The following is a 20,401-nucleotide window of genomic DNA, read 5'->3' on the forward strand; positions in this document are numbered from 1 at the left end:
ATGAATCAGAGCTGGAAGGCAGCCTAGGGACCAATTCATCCAGCCTCTCACTTTACACACAAAGAACATGAGGACATATAAGGTGTACCATTTCATGTGTAAATACAAGCAGAAAGGATTGGTGCCCAGCAGAGCAAATTCTGAACCCAAATCCAGTGAGATCAGAGAACTACTCAATCCAAGTCAAGAAGTGTTTGTGAGCACCTACTGAGGAAAAGCTCTGTCCTAGTCAGTGCAGGGAGTGTACGGATAAAGAAGTGCTTCAATTTAAGGAACCCAGCATCCGATGGAAGAGGTAAATACACAGATATCTCCTCTAAAGGGGAAATAAGAAATGCTACAAGAAAATCATGTGTGATGTCCCACAAGGGTTCCAAAGAAGGAGAGCGATGGCTCTAGAGGGGAGGAAGTGAAGAACTTTAGGAAGAAATTTTATGAAGAATCTGAGATGCTCCTGAGGACCAGCCACCTGCAAAGGTTACAGAATATAAAACTTGCAAGTTTTATATTTGAAGATCTCAGAAGTTCTGTGATCCTCAAACAATATGATGGATGATATTACTATTTTTGGGCAGCACTTACCCTACCTATGGAGCATTTGTACCTCACGGAGGATAAGATGGACACATTAAAATTATTTTTCTCCTTATGAAGAAGGTGTTCCATGTCAACTCTATGTCCCTAACTACTTAATTCTTCTAAAGTCTAAAACCTGAGTGAATACCTTCAGAAACTAGGAATACACAATATCCAATGGTTAATAGTTTACTGGTTAAGTCAGCCCATCCCATTTTTTGACAACTAAATAAAAATTTCTTTATATTTCAAGCTAAACCCTAATACCTTTATCCTTTATTCACAATTGTACTTTTAGGAGCTGCAAAGAAGGAGGCTAACCCGTCTGCCTGCCTGCCCTTCAACTACTTGACAACAACTATCTCGTTTTTCTTGTTCTTATCTTCTCCATGCTAAAAATACCCAATCCTTCCCAAACTAGCCTTCGCAGGACAACCCCCAATTATCCGGGCAGTCATTGCCTTTTTCAATGCCTCTCTTAAATCCCAAGAAAAATGCCATGAATCAAATTCCGACTGAGAATTAGGGGTGCACATCTCAACTCGACCCCACATTCGTGCCAAGATGTGCCATAAAGAGCACGTGGTCAGCTGAGGCGTCCGTCACGAAAGGTGCACCCTCCACTCACGGAACGTTTGTTTTCTAAAGAAAACAAAGTGGACGTCCATAGAAAAAGGTTATCGTTTAACTTCTGATGAGGAAGTGCTACAAATTTGTCCAAAATTATTCCAGTTGAAATCTTTATAATTTTCTTTACAGAGTTAGGTTCCTGGAGCATCATGCTAGATGCCTCCCCTGGAATCTCTTTTCCCAAGTAATTTCGAATTCTAGCTGAGCTTGTGGCTGCTCACTAGGAACGTTTCCCAGCCTCTCGTGCTGCTCCGGTGAAACCACATGGCTAAAATGTTGCCATTAAAATGGGCGGACGTGAGGTGAGCAATGTCAGCATCGCTTGCTTAAAAGACAGGCTTGCCCTTCATGTCCTCTCCTTCCCTCTTCCTGCTGGCTGAGAGGTGGCAACAATTGAGACCCAGAGATGAAAGTCCCCTGATGACCTCATGGCGCAGCACCCACACACCCAGTCTGGCGTTACATGAGAGAGAGAGCAAAACCCTTGCCATATTGCTGGAGCCACTGTATTTTTGAGTCTCTTCGTACCCTAAATAACACAGGTATCTAATAATCAGGCTGAGGAGTGCTTTAGAAACCTGATGGTACAAATAAAAGTGAATCCTCAGCAATCCAAAGCAAATCAAGTGGCTGACCTCATAGGAAAGAGAAGAGGTGAGATTCTATCCTGCGAGAGGGGAGACCATCGCAGGACTTCGTGGACCTGGAGTGAGGGCTACGTGCCCATCACAGGGTGTCCATCCTTCTCCTCGTAAAGCCAAACCACACAGAAAAGGAAAGTACTTGCCAGTACAAAGAAAATGCAGGGGAGGCAGAGAGCGGAGAACTCCCCAGCCTAACAAGGCACTAAGGAATCCCGTTAATGCCTCTAAGTCAAAAGCAAGTAGCAAACAACCTCTCTTAAAGATCATAGTGAAGCTGTCACCATGGGCTTTTAACGTGTTAAAGCTGCCTGAAATTCTACAGCCAGGTTCATATGCCGTACATACAATAAAGGATGAATTAAAAGACTTCTTGGGCGGGCCCCAAGGCTGAGTGGTTAAATTTCCACGTGCTCTGCTTTGGTGGCCTGGGTTTGTGGTTCGGATCCCAGGTGTGGACCTACTCCACTCATCAGTCATGCTTTGGAGGCATCCCACATACAAAATAGAGGAAGACTGGTGCAGATGTTAGCTCAGGGCTAATCTTCCTCACCAAAAAAAAAAAAAAAGATTTGTTCTTCTTTATGTCTCAGCCCAAATCATATCCCTATTTGAATGTTAAGCAGATATTTAAAAATTCTTGATTGGCTAGCTTTGTCTCCTTTTTTAAAATAAAGTTTGGTAAATAAAAAGAAAGCACAGAAGCATGACTACAGGATGACATCTGGAGAAACCGCAAGGCCGCAACACAAGGTTCCACAATACTTCTTGTGGCAGCCACTCAGCTTCAGCCATTGCGCGTCCAAACTGCCTTGCAAACAAGCCAGCTTGGCAAATCCACACAGATAAAGTAACAGCAGTCACGTGTCTTCTAAATGTTCTTTTTTCTTTTTTAAAAGACGTTAGATACCGTTTCTTAGGTACCTCATGCTAACTTCTATACTGAGCAACCACAAGAAAACAGCCTCTCTACTTTGAAATTTTCCTTTCCACTTTTGTAAAATGTTTATTTCTTTTACCTATATGAACCAAGTCAATTATTATTAAATTATTATTTAATATTATTAAATAGTTGTCTCTGGGCACATTCACAAATGGAACAGGTCATGCTCTTATCTATAAATGTCCTTTAAATACAAAGGCAGCACTGGGGCTTTGAGCTCCTGTGCACCGAAGCCAGCTTTTGTCCTGCTCCAGGGCGCTGCCTGTTCCTGGCTCCATACAGCCCTTCAGAGGCCATCAGAGTCACAGTCCAGGAAAGCTGCTATGCCTTGCAGACCCAGGCCCGGCATGGTTCGGTCCACGGTGTGGGCCAGTGAAGCAGACTGAATCCTGCAGGGCAAGGAAGCAGCCTGGGCCGGGGCCCTTGCAAAGGGGACAGGCTTTCTCTGCAGAGAAACCCAGACACGTTCTGGAAACCCAACACAGTGGCAGGGAAGCGGGGGGAGGCAGCATCGAATCCTCTCTCCTATGAACCATCCCAGAATCCTTCTGTGCGGAGGATTTCACCATTAGTTCACAGAGTGTACATGAGGGAAAGGAAGGGGTGGGGTGGGGTTTGGCAAGAGAAGAAACTAGAAGGCTTCCCAAACCCCAGAGTTTAGATTGCTATTTTTCCTTTTCCTGTAAAAAAATTCCCAGAATATCCTGATAAGGAAAAACCATCTTTTGCTGGAAAAAAAAAAAACAAAACTGGTTACTGACTAGAAGTGGATATTTTGATAGAAAGTGAAAATTATGGCAGAAGTGAAACTGAAAAGTATAGAAGTAAAAGAAGTTTAAGGCCTAGTTCTTTGAAGACACTCTTCTTCATTCCCCATCTTTGATCCCAATACCAAGGATGGAAGGATTGTAATTACAAACTTGAACTTTCCAAAGTATCTTAGAAGATCAGAAGTCAATGGGACCTTGGACCCTCCTAGTCCAGTGCTCAGCGTGTTGGTCCAATCTGACCATAACCTTGCTGGGTCTGTCCCACCCGTTAGGCCTATACTCTCAACAGGATGCAGCACAGGCTTCTCAGGTGATGTCCACTCAACAGAACTAGGGCCAGACAGGTTAGTCTCAGCAGAGATCTTATCTGGGCTTGGCATTCGAGAAGGAGTACAAAGTAGTAACACTGGGAAACTGAACTGGTCTGAGTACTTGGAGCAGGATGGGGTAGAAAGGAGCTGGTGAGGACCAGCCCACTACAGCGGTCCAAGGGGAGAAGGCAAGAGCAGACTACAGATGACGGCAGCAGGTGACCACCAAGCTTGCAGATGTGCTAGTGGGGCTTCCCAGCAGGTGAGGAGGGCATGACTCAAGGCATCTGGGATGGACTGCGGTTCATGGGCAGCAACCGAGGTCAGGAGAGGACACTCGGCAGGTTATAACAACAGGAGCTCAGGGAGAGGGGCCAGGCAGAAGGTGAGTGACAACAGCTGAGGAAAACGTAGAGGCGGCCTGGTGCTCAGGAGTGAGGCAAGAAGTACCTCGCCCTGAATTCCAGACTAGCAGCTGGTTCTGCTTCAACACCTTGTGCTCAGTCAGAAGTGGCCTAGGAGCCAGGCAGGCACTGAGCCTCCGGGAAAGAAGAAGCGGGCATGCCAGTGTGGGAACCAGACTCAGTTGGAGAGGAAAGGCAGATCCAGGGTCAGGGATGAGGACCAGCTGGCAGGAGAGAGGAGGCAGCTTCATCAGGTCCAGTCATTGCCCAGGGATCACTAAAAGAGCAGTGGCCTTGACAAAGAACCTCTTATTCTGGGCATTTTGGATGTATCTGGTCATCCCCACTCCTGCACAGAGCCTCCTGGGTTTTAGGATCCCCAAAGGAGGGCGTGACCTCAACCAAGGGAGGGACGGATGAACCTCCTCATCTAGTAGGAATCTGTGATATCTCTGCAGGAAGGGTCAGCCTCGTCCTCCAACTAGGTTCAGGGTCCTTCTGGGGAATGTATGTCTCTTAGGAGTCCCACCAAGTCAGCTCTGGGGCCCGGCTCCTCAGAGAGCTGCTCATCCCTCTTTGGCGTGGGCATCTCTGTCCTCCAGGGCTCCAGGCACTGGGGAAGCTGACAGCATCTAATACAGCATCCTGCACGCTGCATTGTCGACTGCCTGAGTCTCACCCAGCACTGCCGTTACCGCCCTGCTCTGCCGTTTCTAGGGGAGTCCTAGCAGTCAGGCTGAACTGGAAAGGAGAAGTACAGAGAAGAAGGAGGAAAACGTGAGGAGTTCTCACCCTTTGCTGCTCTGTATGTCGCTGCCCATCACAGTCCACACCACCGAACAATACCTTGAAATTCACACCTTATCCTCTCTCTGCCCACATTCAGTTATCACCCCGATGCTAAAGACACATAAACACAGAGCTCACACACACCTGGAGTGGGGCAGTGCCGCAGGGGGCTGTGGGGCAGGAGGGGGTGGTTCTGCCACTGGGCGCATTACCCAAGGTTCATATCCACATGGTCAAACCATAAACACAGACACCTGCATGATGACAGGGCAGCACGGCCCCTCAGCTGTGTGTGCATAATTTGCTCTTCCAGAGCTGTGATCAGTGATGAAGGAAGATGACGATGAGTGTGGTGCTGGGTACAGAAAGACGGGGAGGGCGAGGAGAGAGAACTGGGGATCAGATCTAATAGAGTTTTCTTTTCCCACTGTTTGTGATTAGAGCCCCAGGGAGCCCTCGAGGGTTTAGATGCTTAGATGCTGCAATGGCTATTTTCAACAGAATGATACCAATTCTGAATTGCAGTTCGAAGTGCAGTGGAGTGATTCTAAGCAACTCTGTTGGCTACAGGGCATTTTTGCTGAGAGAACCATCACTGCCCAGAGAGCAGGCAGAATTAGTATTAAATGTTTAATGTTATTGCCCACGTATTGGTTTTAGGTTCACTCGAGGATAAAGTCATTTCCACTTGCTTGAGCCTACTTTATAAAATGTCAAGGCGATTTACATAATCAGCATGTACAGTATATTTGTGCCCTTTTTATTGAGCGTGTAACCTAATTTTATTATATAAAGTGATCTTGAAATGTACTGTTTTGGGTCCTGCTTCTATACCAGGGATCGCTCGGCTTAAGATTCGCACATGGCTCCTGTAGAGGTGTGGACCTCTACATGCTATCGGCACAATGCAAACGTTTTCACTTTAGTTCTCACTCCATCTTCCTCACCAGGAGGAAGGGGCGAGGGTGGTAGGGCTGATGGGCAGTGGTGGGGGCCCAGGGAGGGGTTCAAGGGGAGAAAGCACCGCAAGGGCCCAGAGGTGGGAGACCCGGAAAGGCAGAGGGGGATGCTCAGCCAGTCTGCCTGGAGTGGGTCTAGAGCAGGTGTGGCAGGTGTGGCGGGCACGGCTGGGGGCGGAATGTGAGTTAGGGGCGGGTTGCGGAAGACCCTAGAAGTCAAGCTGAGGGGCTTGGCTTGTATTCCAAAGGAGTCAGGAAAGTGTAGCTTCGGGTCTGTGTTTTGAAGATCATAGCTAACGGTATTAGTCTGGAAGGACCAGAACAGGAAAGATCGGGAGCCAGAAGGCAATTTCCAAGGCTCCTGCCATCATCTGGAGCCTGCCCTAAGACAAAGCAGGAGCAGAGGAGCGTAGAGGATGGACATAAAAGGCTGGTGGAGAACAGAAGCAGCGGGACTCAGGAACCACTGCCTTCCATCCACCCCGCCTTGCGCCCCATGAGCAGTGCCACCAGGGGCGTCTCAGAGTCTCTTTACACCCAGCCTCTCTCCAAACTGTGGCCTGAGCACTGGGCAGCAAACACAGTATGTCCCACAGTTCGCTTTTTTTGTTGTAGAAGTAACACATGCTCAATAGTGAATATTTAGGAAACATATGAAAAAGATGCGTCAAAAACAAAACCAAAAACCCCAGCCACACTGCTCACAAAATGAGTACTCTTAATATTTTCTCATATTTGTTTTTACTGTATTTCCTAGGCTTTGAGATTTGTTGTTTATTTTTAACTTGATTGTAAACACTGTGTACATAATTATGTATTCTATTTTTCATTTACTCAAGGCATTTTCCATATTATATGGAAAGCATGTTTATAGACACCATTTTTATTGACTAGATGATATTTTACCAAGTGATAAACACCCTAATTTACTAAACTACTCTCTAGTTGGACATTTAGGTATTTCCACATTTTCATTATCATAAAAAACATCATAATGAAAATCTCTGCGTATAAACCTAGGTTATATTTAAGATTGATTCTTTGGGGGCCAGCCTGGTGGCATAGTGGTTAAGTTCGCATGCTCCACTTCCGTGTCCCAGGGTTCGCAGGTTCGGATCCAGGGCACAGACCTATACACCACTCATCAAGCCATGCTGTAGTGGCATCTCACATACAAAATAGAGGAAGGTTGGCACAGATATTAGCTCAGTGGCAATCTTCCTCAAGCAAAAAGAGGAAGATTGGCAACAGATGTTGGCCCAGGGCCAATCTTCCTTACCCCCCTCCCCCCAGAAAAGGAAAGAGATTGGTTCTTTGGGATAGATGAATAGAGATGGAATTTACTGGATCAAAGGGCATAAGTGTTTTTGAGGCTCTTGACATATGTTTCAAAATTACTCTCTAGAAATGTTCAACCAATTTGCACTCATGCCAGAAAAGTATGAAAATGCCTCTCATTTTGCCTTCCCTTGGTTAATACTGGAAATTATATGTAATTTCTTATTAACTTGATAAATGATGATGGTATCTTAGTATTTCAATCTGCATCTTTGATTACAAGTTTGTTGAATATTGTCCCATGTTTATAACCAGTTCTATCTCCTCTTCTATAAGTTGGTTATTTGGGGCCCTTGCCTCAAATGGTTAAGTTTCCCCACGCCACCCTCACTATTTGTCATATGCCACTATGATGTGAGTTTGAATTTTGTCTTATTTTTTTAAAACACTTCTTTTTGTCACTCGTCTTTTAAATTTTGTTGGTTTCTTTTTTGACATCAAAATATTTAAATTTTAAATAGTTAAATCTGTTGATCAGTCATTTTCTTTAAGATTTCTTTTCTTTTCTAAACATAGCAAGTCCTTCTCTCCCAGAAGATTGATAAATATTTCACTTAATTGTATTTTAATGAACAAATTGTCCCTCACCTTGCCTTCTCATTACAACGTAGATGGTTCCTCCTTGCTTTTTAAGACAGTAAGTTGAAGGAGCTGAGACTGGTTTAATGAGAATAATGGCACATTCTGGGCTAGACTAACTTTTTAAGGCCCCAGACTGTGTGTGAGGGCTTCTGGACAGAGACTCAGGGGTAGATGCAGGCTAGAAGAGGTGCTCTGAGGAAGCCAACATCCCTTCTTCCCAAAGCTTGCCAATAGCATCAAAGTTTACCCTGCTTTTGGAAGAGCACATGGAACCCAGCCCAGGCCCCAGTCCTCATTTCTCTGTCTGTTCAGTAACCCAGCCTACTATCATTTCCACAAAAGGACACTAGTTTTTGCCCTAAAAATACAATATAGATTCTGAAAATATCTTTCTCATTTTCCCATACTACTCACCCATATCGATGACGACCCACGTCACGGATGAGCCTCTCGGAAAGGTAGGCGCCGATACGATCTAGCTTTTCTGGAGCTGAGAGGGCATAGAAGGTCAGCTTCTCCATGTTGGTCTTCACCAGGCCATCCTGTAAAAGACAAATGGTTCACGCTCACCGTGGCTGCCCTATGGTTAGAAGAGTTCAAGTCTAAAGGTAAATAATAATTCAACTTAATCACCATTTAGCAGAGTGCCATTATGTATGTGACAGACAACATGTGGGTTTCAGGGCTAAAGAGGTGATTAAAACATAGTTCCTTCCCTCTAGGAACTCACAACTTAGTCCAAAGTTATATCTAGCTATAAATAAGAACAGTAAGTGATATAAATCTATGTATGTATGTATGTACGTATGTATATGGGGGTGTACATATGTATGTGTGTATATATACATGAATGTATATATGTGTATGTGTGTATAGGTGTGTGTATACATACATAGGTACCTGTGTGTATAAGAATGGATGACATTGAAAGTGATTGTCATTGAAAGTGATTCAGAATTAAAACATGCTGGATATCCAGTACCAAGACATGAACAGGAAGAAGAAGGCATCTCTGCAGCTCTTAGAGAATTCTCCAGAGGATGCTGGAAATGTGACTCTCCAGCTGCCCATCAAGAAGGGGTCATTGATTCCCAGAGAGCCAGTCAAGTACATCAGATCCTGAAAATTCTGAAACCACACAACTCGTAATGCTGCCAGACAGTGGGGTGGCAGCTGGGAAGCCAAGAAGCCAGGCCTCCTGTGCATGCACACCAGACACCTGGCAGATACCAGAGGAAGCCACGGAGGAGATGTGGACTCCTGAGCCAAAACCCAAGAAGGGAAGTGCTCACCCTAAACAGAGGGAAATAGTACCATCAAGAGAGCTAGCAGCTCAAGGAACTATCGCCCAGAGAGACTGAGTGAGAAAGACGTCTAGTTGTACAGCAATGGCCCAAAGCATGCCAAAACGTGGCTTCCAGAGCCTTCTGCAGATCCTGACTTCAGAGAGATCCAAGTCTCCCCAGGCTTCAGGCCGACAGCTTCTCACCACTGATGGGGTTGTGGCCACGTCTGTCTGAGTGGACCCAGTGGCAAGTGGCCCTGGGAGGCCTGCCTTCCCCCGCAGCAGTCCTCAGAGCCTTGGAGACAGTGAGAGGCATGATGCCAGCTACACATGCGACCCACCTCGGGATCCTCAGGGAAGATGTTGTCAACCAGCCTTTTGTACCTGGGGCGTAGGGCACCACAGCAGCCACACACACCTGGAAGGGCAGGAAGAAAGACCCGTGAGCACAGCCTCCTGCTCAGGCTGAGGCGACCTGGGAACCAGGCCAGGGCAGCCTGGAAGGAACCAAAGCCAGGCTGGAAACAGCAAGGTCCCTCCCTCACAGTGCCAGAGCCTCGTGCTTCCCCAGGGTTGGCATCTCCCACAGCTTCCCCACATTCCAAAACATTTTCCTTTCTCGCTTTGTGTCTTTTGCTTGGGCGTCAAGCACAGTGGCATCACAGGGGTGATGCCAGCAGACAGCACTTATCCATGAAGCCAGGCCATGGAGGAGCCCTTTAAGGGGTGAGGCTTTGTGGGGGGAACTTACTTAAAGGTCAGGCGCTGCCCCCACATGTTCCTCTGTTGTGCGCACACACACACTCCCTCTCTCTCTCTAGGACAGGACTATAAAACTGCCTCCTGCAGCCCAAGAATCTTCCCCAGGATCCTGGAAGATGGTCACAGCTTGGGAGAGTGGTTGCTCTTCCTGCCCCATCTCCTCATTTTCTCCCCATGTTTTTTATTTTCTCCTCCACCATCCTCTCTCCTGGGGCCATTTCCATTACAGAATGTTATGTGAAATTGTGATAAATTAACATTACCACAGATTATTAACATTTGAAAATGCATCTCTAGTGCAGCATGCGGTGCCGTACGGACACTCTGGCGTTGGGGCAGGTCTTCAGGGCCCACTCAGCCCATGGGTCCCAATGCCAGGGCCCTCACCCCAGGAGATTTTCACCAGTCTGGCAAAACAAAACACTAAGAACCATGGGGTACATTTTTAGAAAGCAGAATCTATTCCACTTAGAAGACGGTCTGAGATGACCTCCTCCTTTGCCTCTTGGTGCTGTGAAACGATGGTGTTAGGAGATGAATGAAACAAACCTTGTGAAAATAAAAAGTCGACAATTTTAGGTCCCACCCTATGAAGTTTTCAATTGATGAAGGAAATCAAGACATCCGGGAAGCACAGCTCTTCTGTCCCGTTCCTCCTGAGGCAGGATCGTCCTTCTGCGCCCCAGCGGTGCCCCTCACTGAGGGGGGAAGTGGGCTCTCGCTGGTAGAGAGGATCAGAGGGAAGGGCCTGGGAAAGTCCACCGCCCCCAAAATAATTGCCCCTCATTCTACCAATTAATGCTTAATTAGCTTGTACAAACGCTCCACTTGAAATGCAAATGTGCTCTGGAAGGACCCAGCCTGTGGGTTATTTGGAAAAGAATGAATTACTTTAGTGGGAATTACTTTAATCACACAAAGAGCTTTACACAGGGCGGGGCGAGAGAAAATCAGCTCTGGGGAGTTGCGATTGGCAGGGCTGTGGGGTGGCGGCACCAGGAGGAGGAAGGCGCGGCGATTTGGGCTCCAGGGGTAACCTGGGGTTGAGGGAATGGGTGTGTCCTTGGGGGACACCAGGGGCACCCCAAGGGCAGGAGATCAGACAGCTGATTTGTGACACCCCTCGCCCCCACCACAGGGGTAGCTGTGCCCCGCAGCCTCCTCCCACTGTGCACAGGGAGGGCTGCAAACCCTGGTCCTCCAGGTTCAGCCTTGCTGGGCTGGCCTGGCAGGTCCCCTCATCTCCTCCCTGCCTAGGAGAAGGGGCTCCGGCTCCGGCCAACTGGCATTCAGGGTTCTCGCTCGAGATGGGACAGCAGAATGACCCTAGGCTCTGCCAGTGGCCTGCTACTTCACCGTCCCTGAAACAGGAACACCAGCCCCTTGCGTTTTAAGGGAGGGAGGAAATGGAGACAAGGAAGGAGAAATTAGGACTAAAAAAGCCCAGTGTCAGTTCTTTCCTCAAAGCTTTTTGAAGGGCCCACAAATCCGGGCCTGCACTGGACAGAGGCCAAGCTCGCGGTTGTTAGAAACCCAAACTTGTCAGGGGGCACAAGCCCATTTTGGGTACTCAGGGGAGAGCCTTCCATGCAGGGGCAGGAGGCTGTGGGGCTCCTGGCGCTGTCAGTGGGGCCAGGAGCAGCTTCCCAGAGGCCTGGTCACGCCCTGGTCTGGGAACATTGGCTCTGTGTCTTCCCAGATGGAAACCAGGCAGCCTGCTGCCTCCTGCTCTCTGGCATTCTGGAAGGGGCGCTCCTCAAGCCGCCCCTTTGCTCCAGTGCCTCCCTCTCTTGTCCATGGCTGCTCCTAGGAAGGCCCCTCTCCCAGCACAGAGGCCTGCAGGAGGCACCAGGCAGGGGCCCCCTGGGACCTGGCACAGTCAAGGCCCTGAGGCATTCTCCCACCAGTGGGGGAGAGGTAAAAGGCCAAAAGAACCAGAGATAAGAGCAGGGACCCCCTTATCAGCACAGCTGCTGCTGCTTTTGGGGGTGCTTTCCGACTTATGCCCCAGAGCTTCCTTCTAGTCTGTTCTTTCTTTCCAACCTCCTCACACCCTCTGAGGGCAGGGGCCAGAGAGGCAGGGTGGTCAACAGCATGGGTTTTCAAGTCAAACCCCAGCACTGCTCCTTCCCTGGTATGTGACACTGAATAAATCACGACATTCTCTGTGGCTCTAAAACCGGGAAGGGGCTCATCGCACAGTGCTGTTGGGAGGCCCAGATGGCCAGTTGAGAGTTGCAAAGCAGGTAAAGCAGGGCTGGGTCTGGTGGCACCAGGGAAGGTCAGCCACCAGCTGTCCTCGCTTCTGCGCTCCCCAGGCCCAGAGCAGCCGAGCCCTCCCGTACCGCTCGCTGCCGATGCTGGCTCGTGCATCTTCGTGGGGCTTTCCCCACTGGCCACTCACTCAGCAACAGTGACCAAAGCCAATGGACGGCCAACGGCCTAGGAAGTGAGAACCTCAGAACGTTCCTCCAGATCAAACCTCACTGGGCTGTGGGTCTGAAATGATAACTTGACCTCAACCTCCAGTCCCTGCCTGGCCACCTTCACCACGCCAGTGTCTCCAAACCTTCCTGCCTCAGCATCAACTCCACAAACCCCACTGCAAATGTGACACACCATGAGCTCATACAACAGAGGGCAGTCAAATGCTGTCAGGAGATAAAGCAAGGGGACTGCTGGAGAGAACCCATGGACCGGCCACAGAAGGTGCAGGGGAGAGCGGTGGTCGTGTGGCGACCGGAAGCAAAGGCGAACCTTAAGGAACCAAAAAGTACACGAGGTAAGAGGGCGGAGGCTCGGGGGGGGGGGGGGAGCAGAGCGTGTTGCCCAACTGTGTTCCTGTGTTCCGTGAAACACTAGTTGTGTGATGCTAACAAACAGTCCTCAGAAAAAGGGTCTAAGGACAATAAATATCTGAGACCATGCATACCAACTCCCCATTTCAGATTCACAGTGAAAATTAGCAAATTAAAGCCTTTGAAAAGCCATAAGGTAAAGAAACCCAAGTTTTTTCAAACCAACATCTCCTCATTTTTCACTATTATAAATATCACTACAATGAGACTTCTAATGTTCTTTCTTCAAGCATATATTGCCTACTATGTGGGGAATAGAAAAGTACATAGTACTGTAAATGTAACATATTGGAAACAGTGCTAATTTTAGAGTTTAAAAAGTCCTTGGTTCAAGTCCTGCTTCTTCCATTTGATCTTTGAGACTCAGCTTCCTCATCAAAACAACAAGCAGAGATCTTCCCTAAGGTACCACCCTGTGGCTGAAGTCCCAGACCATCTGCCATAGAATCCAGAGAGGGCGAAACGGCCTTGAGCTCTGATGGTCAGCGGAAGGCTTCCAGGAGACGGGGGGGGGCCAGAGGACGAGGGCAGGACTCAGAGGTGAAAGGGACAGCCATGCTTCGTTCCTTATGCGCCAGACACGGCGCTAAAATAGTCCACGAGCATCCCCTGGTTTAATTCTCACAACGACCCCATGGGGCAGGGACTGTTTCTGTCCCTATTTTACAGACGTGGAAGCTGAGGCACCGAAAGTTCAAGCTACCTGCCTAGGGCCACACAGCTAATAAGTGGCAGAGCAGGATTTGCACCCCCAAAATCCACCTCCGGAGGCCAAGATGTTCTTAACTGCTACACCACGGAAGGGAGGGTCAGCATTACCAGGGAGCTAGACAGCTAAAGACATGGACAGAAAGAGGAAGCGCACCGGGGCAGTGTGTCTTGAAGGAATCCGGAATATGTCACCCAAAATATGCCTCTTTGACATAAAAATTATTTTAAGCTTACGGCAATTCAGAAGCTGTAAGTGCAGAAAAAGCTCCCCCTTTTCTGCCTAAAGATAGGGAATAAATTCTCTTTTTACTGGAGACAGACTCTTATCAGCCCAGAGAAGTCACCAGAGGAATCTGCAGATAAACCTTGTTAAACTCACCCTGTTCCTCCTGGCTGCTCCTTCACCACTTACGACCCCTGGCCCAACCCCTTTGTCTCGTCCGTTCTTCACCAATGTACTTGTTTCTTTGTCTAAAAGGTAGAAAAGCTTCCTGCTCTCGTCACTTCGGGTCTTCATTCTCTTGTGAAGGCTCCCACAGACATGTAAAACTTCGATCAAATTTATTGATGCTTTATTCCTTTAATCTGTCTTTGTCAGTTTAATTTTCAGACCCAGCCAGGGACCCAAAGAGGGTGGAGGAAAACCTTTTCCTCCCCTACAATCTCAAAATGTAAAGTGCACATGCGTCACCGGGATCTTATTAAAATGCAGATTCCGATTCAGCAGGTCAGGGCGGGGGCCGGGGCCTGGGCCTCTGCATTCCCATCAGGCTCCAGGTGAGGCTGGCGCCCCTGCTCCAAGGCCCACACCTTGAGTCTGCAAGGCACACGCACACGGTGGTTAGGAATTTGGGCTCTGGGGTCAGAGGGCCTGCGTTGAAAGCCCCGCTCTTCCAATTTCTTACTGTTTGACCTTGAAGACATTACTTACCCTAAATCTAAGTTTCCTCATATGAGAAATGAAGATGATAACAGTCCCTTCTTGGGGGCTGCGGTGAGGGTTAAGGGATAATGCATTCCACCTTCTTCTATTTCTTTTTCAACTCCCTCGAAGAAAGGACTTGAAGACCAGGCCGGGGCCGGACTGAGGACAGCTCTGAACCGAGGCTGAGGAGCTTAGGTTTCACCTCAATTAACAGGGAGCTCAGGAGCCCTGTGAGCAGTGGGTGATGGTGATGATCAAGACAGAGGCGGCCTGCAAGATGGGACTGGACACAGAGACCGAAGGCAGAAGTGCGCCAGGGGACCGCCCCTGGTGGGGGGCAAAAGCCCAAACTGAGTGACGTTATCTGGACGGGGGAGGAAGGGGCAGAATCAGCAAGACTTGAGTGGCTCTGTGGGGAGGAGGAGGAAGCTACGGAAGGTGACTGCAGCCTTTCCAGGACCAGAGACCAACTACACCCTTGACCCAAGTGGAGAAGACCGAGGCGGCCCGGGAGTGGGGACGTCTAGGCGGGATCATCCGGGTAGGCGGTGACAACGGCGAGGGCTCACGAGAGAGACCGAGGCTGGAGCTCTGTGGTCATCAGCCCGGACGTGACCACTGATGCTGTGAGAGAGGATCTGACTGCTCGGGGGCAACAGGCAGGGGGAGCAGAAGGCCGAGCCCCCAAGGATGGCTGCCTTGTCCTTGCCCTCGGCCACTCTCTTCCTATTTGCCCCCTCACTACTTTTCTGTAAAGCATTTCACCTTTCTTTTCCTCATCTCCCTGCCCCTTCCCTAAGGTCCTCCAAGCTAAGGCATTTGGGGCCTTTAGGCTACTCACAATGGTCCCTGAAACATGCCCTTTAGAGCATTCCCCTAAAAATCAAAATCTCCCATCTCAGTGATCTGATTATCTAATTCATGAGATGCTAGTATCTCATAAACAGTCTTCCAGAGGGTATATGCATTTTTTTAAAAATAAGCTCTAAAGCCAAATAAAATAATCTCTAACAGTAGAATCTTGGCGACATTGCAGGGGGAGGGGGCAGGGTATCTGCATGAGGAAATCAGTATACAAGTGTCTGCAAACTGTTCTGCTATGTTGGGCTCTGGAGGTTTTTGTTTGTTTGTTTAACCCTTTACATGCACAATTTTAAGGAAAATAAGGTAAAGAAGCAAAATTAACAGCTTTGTGTGGGGAGAAATAGTATAGAAAAAGTTAATAGTTTTTTGTTAGTTTTTAAGCAAACACTGGGTGACTTTCAAGAGGATGGGGTGGAAAACTATGAAGCCATACAGCTGCCCATATCCTGATCGGAGGAAAGAAACACAAGAAAACGTCGGCGGGGAAAATAAATCTAGAGCTATGACTTTACCGTCTTATCTGCTCCACTTTAGAAACGGGACCGTCATACAAGGAAAGGAATTTTTTGGAATCTCAGGCAGAGGGCAGAAAGCCCCGAGCCGCGCTCCCCACTTCCTGGGAGGTGGCAGAGCCAAGAGAGGAGGGAGACATCTCCTCCCTGGGAAAAACAAGCCGGAAGGGTTCGGTCAGGAGCCCTGGCCTCTGGGTGCCAGAGCAGCACCGCGGGGGCTGGGAACCCACAGGCACCTCTAGAAAGCTTCCAACCGGAAGAAGGGGGATTCAAAGCAGCCACAACCCCGCCAGGAAAAATAACCAAGAATAGAAACATTAAAAAGAAACTGCAAACAGTTCACTGTTACAGGGCTTCAGTGACACATTTGTGTCCATTTCTCCCATCTTGCTTCTGACGGTTTTTATTCTGAAGGTTAGCACACAGAAGCAGGTGGAGTTTAACTCCCAGCCGGCTGCCTGTAAAAGGACCTTTTTAATTCTGAGCCATTTATTTCGCAGAGAGAAGCGCTCTCCAGCAGGGCCCTCTCTCCCTCTCTGGGGACCAGGGCTGGCAGATCCCATCACAGGATGCCGAAAGCCAATTTATTAAGGATCCTCTTCTGTCACCAGCCCTTGTCTTACCAACTATTTTTATACCTCTGTTAAGGAAGGGAGGGGAACGTGATACGGCCAACTTCACCCATGCAGTTGCTCTGGTTACTGAAAAATCACATGAGTGGGAATTAGCTGAGTGTCCAATGATAAGATTTCAGTGGCTTCCTCCAACTTTAAAACTCTGAGAACGCTTAGAGCTGCCCCCACTCCTCGAGCCATCTCCCTATGGTGCATCCTGCCCCAACTGCAGGTGCCTCTTTGCACGACCCTGCCTCAGGACCCTTGCACTTAATATTCCTCGTCTGGAATGTTGTTCCCTGTATCCTCTGGGCTGCCACGCTCATTTCTCTAAGGTGTCTGCCCAAATGTCACCCACCTGTGGAGAACTTCCCTGACCACCACTCTCCTTTCATTTTCTCTCCCTGGTCTATTCTTCTTCACCACACTTTTTACCAACTGACACACTTCATGCGCGTCTACCACCTGTCTCCGCCACTCGAAGGCAAGTTCTTGGAGAGCAGCAACTTGCCCGTTTGCCCCTGCCGTACCCCAGAGCCGGGACAGGGTCTAAGCTATGGGGGAGGGTGGGAATGGTCATACATGTTTGTTGAATGAAGAATGCGTGATCGAGCAGAAAAGCAATCATGAATTTCTAAGTCAGTGAGGGGACGAGAAGGCATTTAGCAAAGTGATCTCCAGGTGTTTGCCAGACAGTTCGAGGAGGACATCAGAAAAGAGCGCCTGGTGGAGAAATGTTGGCTCCCGTTCGTGAATCCTGCCCAGCCCGTCTTCCGGGGCTGCCACCACCTGTGGCTCTCGAGGCCGGGCCACCAGGGGCTAATCTCCCTCCAGGTAGGGGGCTTTGGGTGGTGGGAGCCTGGGGTCAGGGTTCCTTCTGTCCTGTCCCTGCCACACACTGGCCCCCTCACCTGCCGTGCCCCAATCCCCTCAAGCCCCCCTTGCTGGCTCCTGGCTTGGCCTGTGGTTGCAGTCCTGACTGCTCATCAGAGGAGGCACAGAGCCAGGGTGAGAAGCACTGGCCCAGCTCTTTGCCAGCCCAGCATGTGATGGCAGGTCTCACAGCCACTGGCAGCCTCTGTGGACTCGGGACCTCTCACCTCATCTGCTAGCTGCGTCTGTCCCCACGACTCCTATGCCCTGCAACCCTGTTTCTCCTTCACTCTGCTTGCCTGATCCTATTTCCTCAACTGATCTGTCCCCTTGATCAGAATTACCCACTGCATAGGGCAACTGGTAGTCTGAAACGAACAAGAAATCTCAAACGTATCATAACACATCATGCTTTTCAACATCTAGGCCATTTCTTCCAAATTCCCCATTACTAACCTGGCATCATCGGTCAGGTCCCCTAAGAAACAATATTAGTTTCTTTAGATTCCTTCCTCCCCTTTATTGCTGCCCTCGTGTTTCTCATGCTGATCTTTAATATCTAAAAATACCAGGGCTTACCACCTGCTCTGTGCCAAGTACTAGGCCAACCACTTTACAAATACTTCATATAATACTCATAACAGCCCACTAAGGTATGTACTGTTATTTTCATTTTACAGATAAAGAAGCAGGATCAGAGGGGTAAGTGCCCTGCCCAAGGTCACACAGCATGTGCCTTTCTGCCATGAGGCTCCTCTAATTCACCTATCACTTTCCCAAAAACATATCCTCAACAGTCTCTCAGGTTCATCCTGTGCTCTCCTTTGCCACAGCCACCGTGCCAGGACACCTCCTTGACACCTGACATCCAGTTCCCCCTGTCCACAACCGAGTTCATGTGATGCTAAGATGACAGCTCTCTTCCTCAGACAGGTTTTTTAATATGAATTCTTTTAGGCAGTTAAGGGGGAGGTAACAAGAAAAACTTTCTGTCTTTTGTTTCTTAAAAACAATCAGCCTGAATCAATCCTCACATTAAAGAGACATTTTGGGTTGGCCAATTTTATTCCCCTCAGTACACTCTATGATGTTTGCATAACGACAGAATCGCCTCACAATGCATTTCTCAGAACGTACCCCTGTCCATCGTTAATCGACGCGTGACTGTAGATACGGCTTGGCCAGTCTCCTTGCTTCAATTCGTTCTATGTGTAGATTTGAGGCAAATCTTTCCTTGATTTAGTTTGCTTCACAGTCAAGCAATCAGTGCGGTTCACGGTTACATTAAATGTCAACCCTTCAACTTAGCATTCAGCAAGGGATATGCCATAAAGGTGGGGGGGTTATTCCATCTTCATGCCCTTCCTCCGCTGTAGGTGGGCCTCTCGCCCACGCTCTACCTCCCGGAACAGCTCGAGCAGCAGCCAGAGGCCCATCAGAGCCCAGCTGTGAGGTCTGAAGAGAAGCAGACTGGGGGGAGCCATCCACATATGGAGAGCCCCACAGCTGTGGATGAGAGGACGTTCAGGTGACAGGGACCAGGCAGAAGCTGGAGATGGTGAAGGGGCTGGAGAGTCAGAGCCACAGGCCTGGGGGCCTTGAGAGCATCCCTCTGGGGGGAGGGGGGAGCTGGCAGACATGGCACCTCTTGAGCTCTCCTTGGAAGCCCTCCATTAATAACAGGCCCCACTGTAAGCAGCACTTTCCCTCTGCTGGGTGACCGTGTATATCCTTTACACTGTATCATTTTATACAATCTCCCACCACTGCTTGCTCAGGCTAAGTTATTTCCGTGACTCATTTTCTTCCCCTCAGATAAACTGTAAATTCCTCAGGTCCCATTTTCTTCTGACCTCGGTACAGTATCCCAAGCTCAGCAGGAGTCGAGGAAAGCCGGTGTGACACGTGACGCCTTTGATCCGCGTGAGACCCAGGGAAGTCACCTCCTCTCCTAGCCGTTGGGTTCCTTCTTATAAACATCAACACCATTATCCCCGATCACCAAGAAAAATGCCTTTTTGCTCAAAATAGTTCATATTTATTTTCTTAGCTTTACAATCCTCTTGTAAAGGCAAGGGCTGGACTTGATCGTCCCTCTCAAAGCAAACTGAATTCTTTTAAACAATTTACAATAAAATTTAACCCAGGGCTAATGACACAGATACCCTTTTCAAGTGAATTGAAGGAAATGGAACAAAGCTCAGAGAGAAAGGAGCGTCAAACTCAAGGGTCTCCTGTGAGGGCCAGGCCTTGTGTCCAGCTGGTGTTAGCTGAACCTTAGCAGTTTGCACACTACTCGCTGGGTGGGGTGGGGAAGAGGAGGAAGTTTAAAATACATAGGTTATGCCATCAAAGAACATACTCTCTAGTTGGGGACACGAGACTCACATACATTTAAAGTTGATGATGTGTCACAGTGAGATTAAGGAGTTGGAAAACTGAAGAAATCTCTGGAAATTTGATGAATCCAGGAAAGCTTCCTGGAAGAGGCAAGACCTGAGCTGGATCTCTAGGGGTGGAGAGAGCTGGTAAGTACTGGTGAATCCATAAAAGGAAAAATCAACCCCCCTTTAAAAAGCGAGAATTTTAAGAACATAAAATGTTTCCCTTTTCTCTTTTCCCCTTTTTCCTTATTTCTGATTTTAAAAGAAATACATGCTCATGCGTATAAGTTTGTAAAATAGGAAAAAATAAAAATGAATGTAAGCATCACTTACAATTGCACTCTTCATGACTATTACAATTTTAGTTATTTGTTCTAGTTTTTATTTCTATGTTTATGCACAGTTTTAAAATGTATGCATAAAGTTGAGATCATACAGTATAGCGTTAAAACCTAATTTTTTCTTCTCTTATGAGTGTCTACCTTTTCACTAAATATTTTTCAGAACCTCATTTTAATGGCTACTTAGTCCGTCTTTTAACCAGACTCTGATTGATTTAATCAGTTCTCATTGTTGTTTCTAATTTTTCATTATTCTGAGGGATGCGGCAATTTGCCCCTGGTAATTAAAGCCGGAATGGTCCAGGGAGAACCTGGTTCGGTTTTATTGG

At 48.2% G+C, this 20,401-nt stretch overlaps 1 protein-coding gene across 2 annotated transcripts in view; it reads right to left on the minus strand.

Moving 5' to 3' along the window:
* EFR3B (EFR3 homolog B) overlaps window positions 1-20,401 on the minus strand; it is an 86,681-nt gene that overhangs the window by 41,954 nt on the left and 24,326 nt on the right. For both annotated transcript variants that reach the window (XR_006888839.1, XM_046663302.1), the window contains exons 2-3: window positions 9,570-9,646; window positions 8,358-8,485 (exon numbers count right to left, since the gene is read on the minus strand). Coding sequence is in view for 1 of the 2 variants with exons in the window: in XM_046663302.1 (XP_046519258.1) it covers window positions 8,358-8,485; window positions 9,570-9,646 (205 nt within the window). In the remaining variant the exon portion in view is untranslated. The remainder of the gene's footprint in view (window positions 1-8,357; window positions 8,486-9,569; window positions 9,647-20,401) is intronic.

This window comes from Equus quagga, chromosome 5 (assembly GCF_021613505.1).
Source record: "Equus quagga isolate Etosha38 chromosome 5, UCLA_HA_Equagga_1.0, whole genome shotgun sequence".
In the NCBI taxonomy this organism is placed as follows: Eukaryota; Metazoa; Chordata; class Mammalia; order Perissodactyla; family Equidae; genus Equus; species Equus quagga.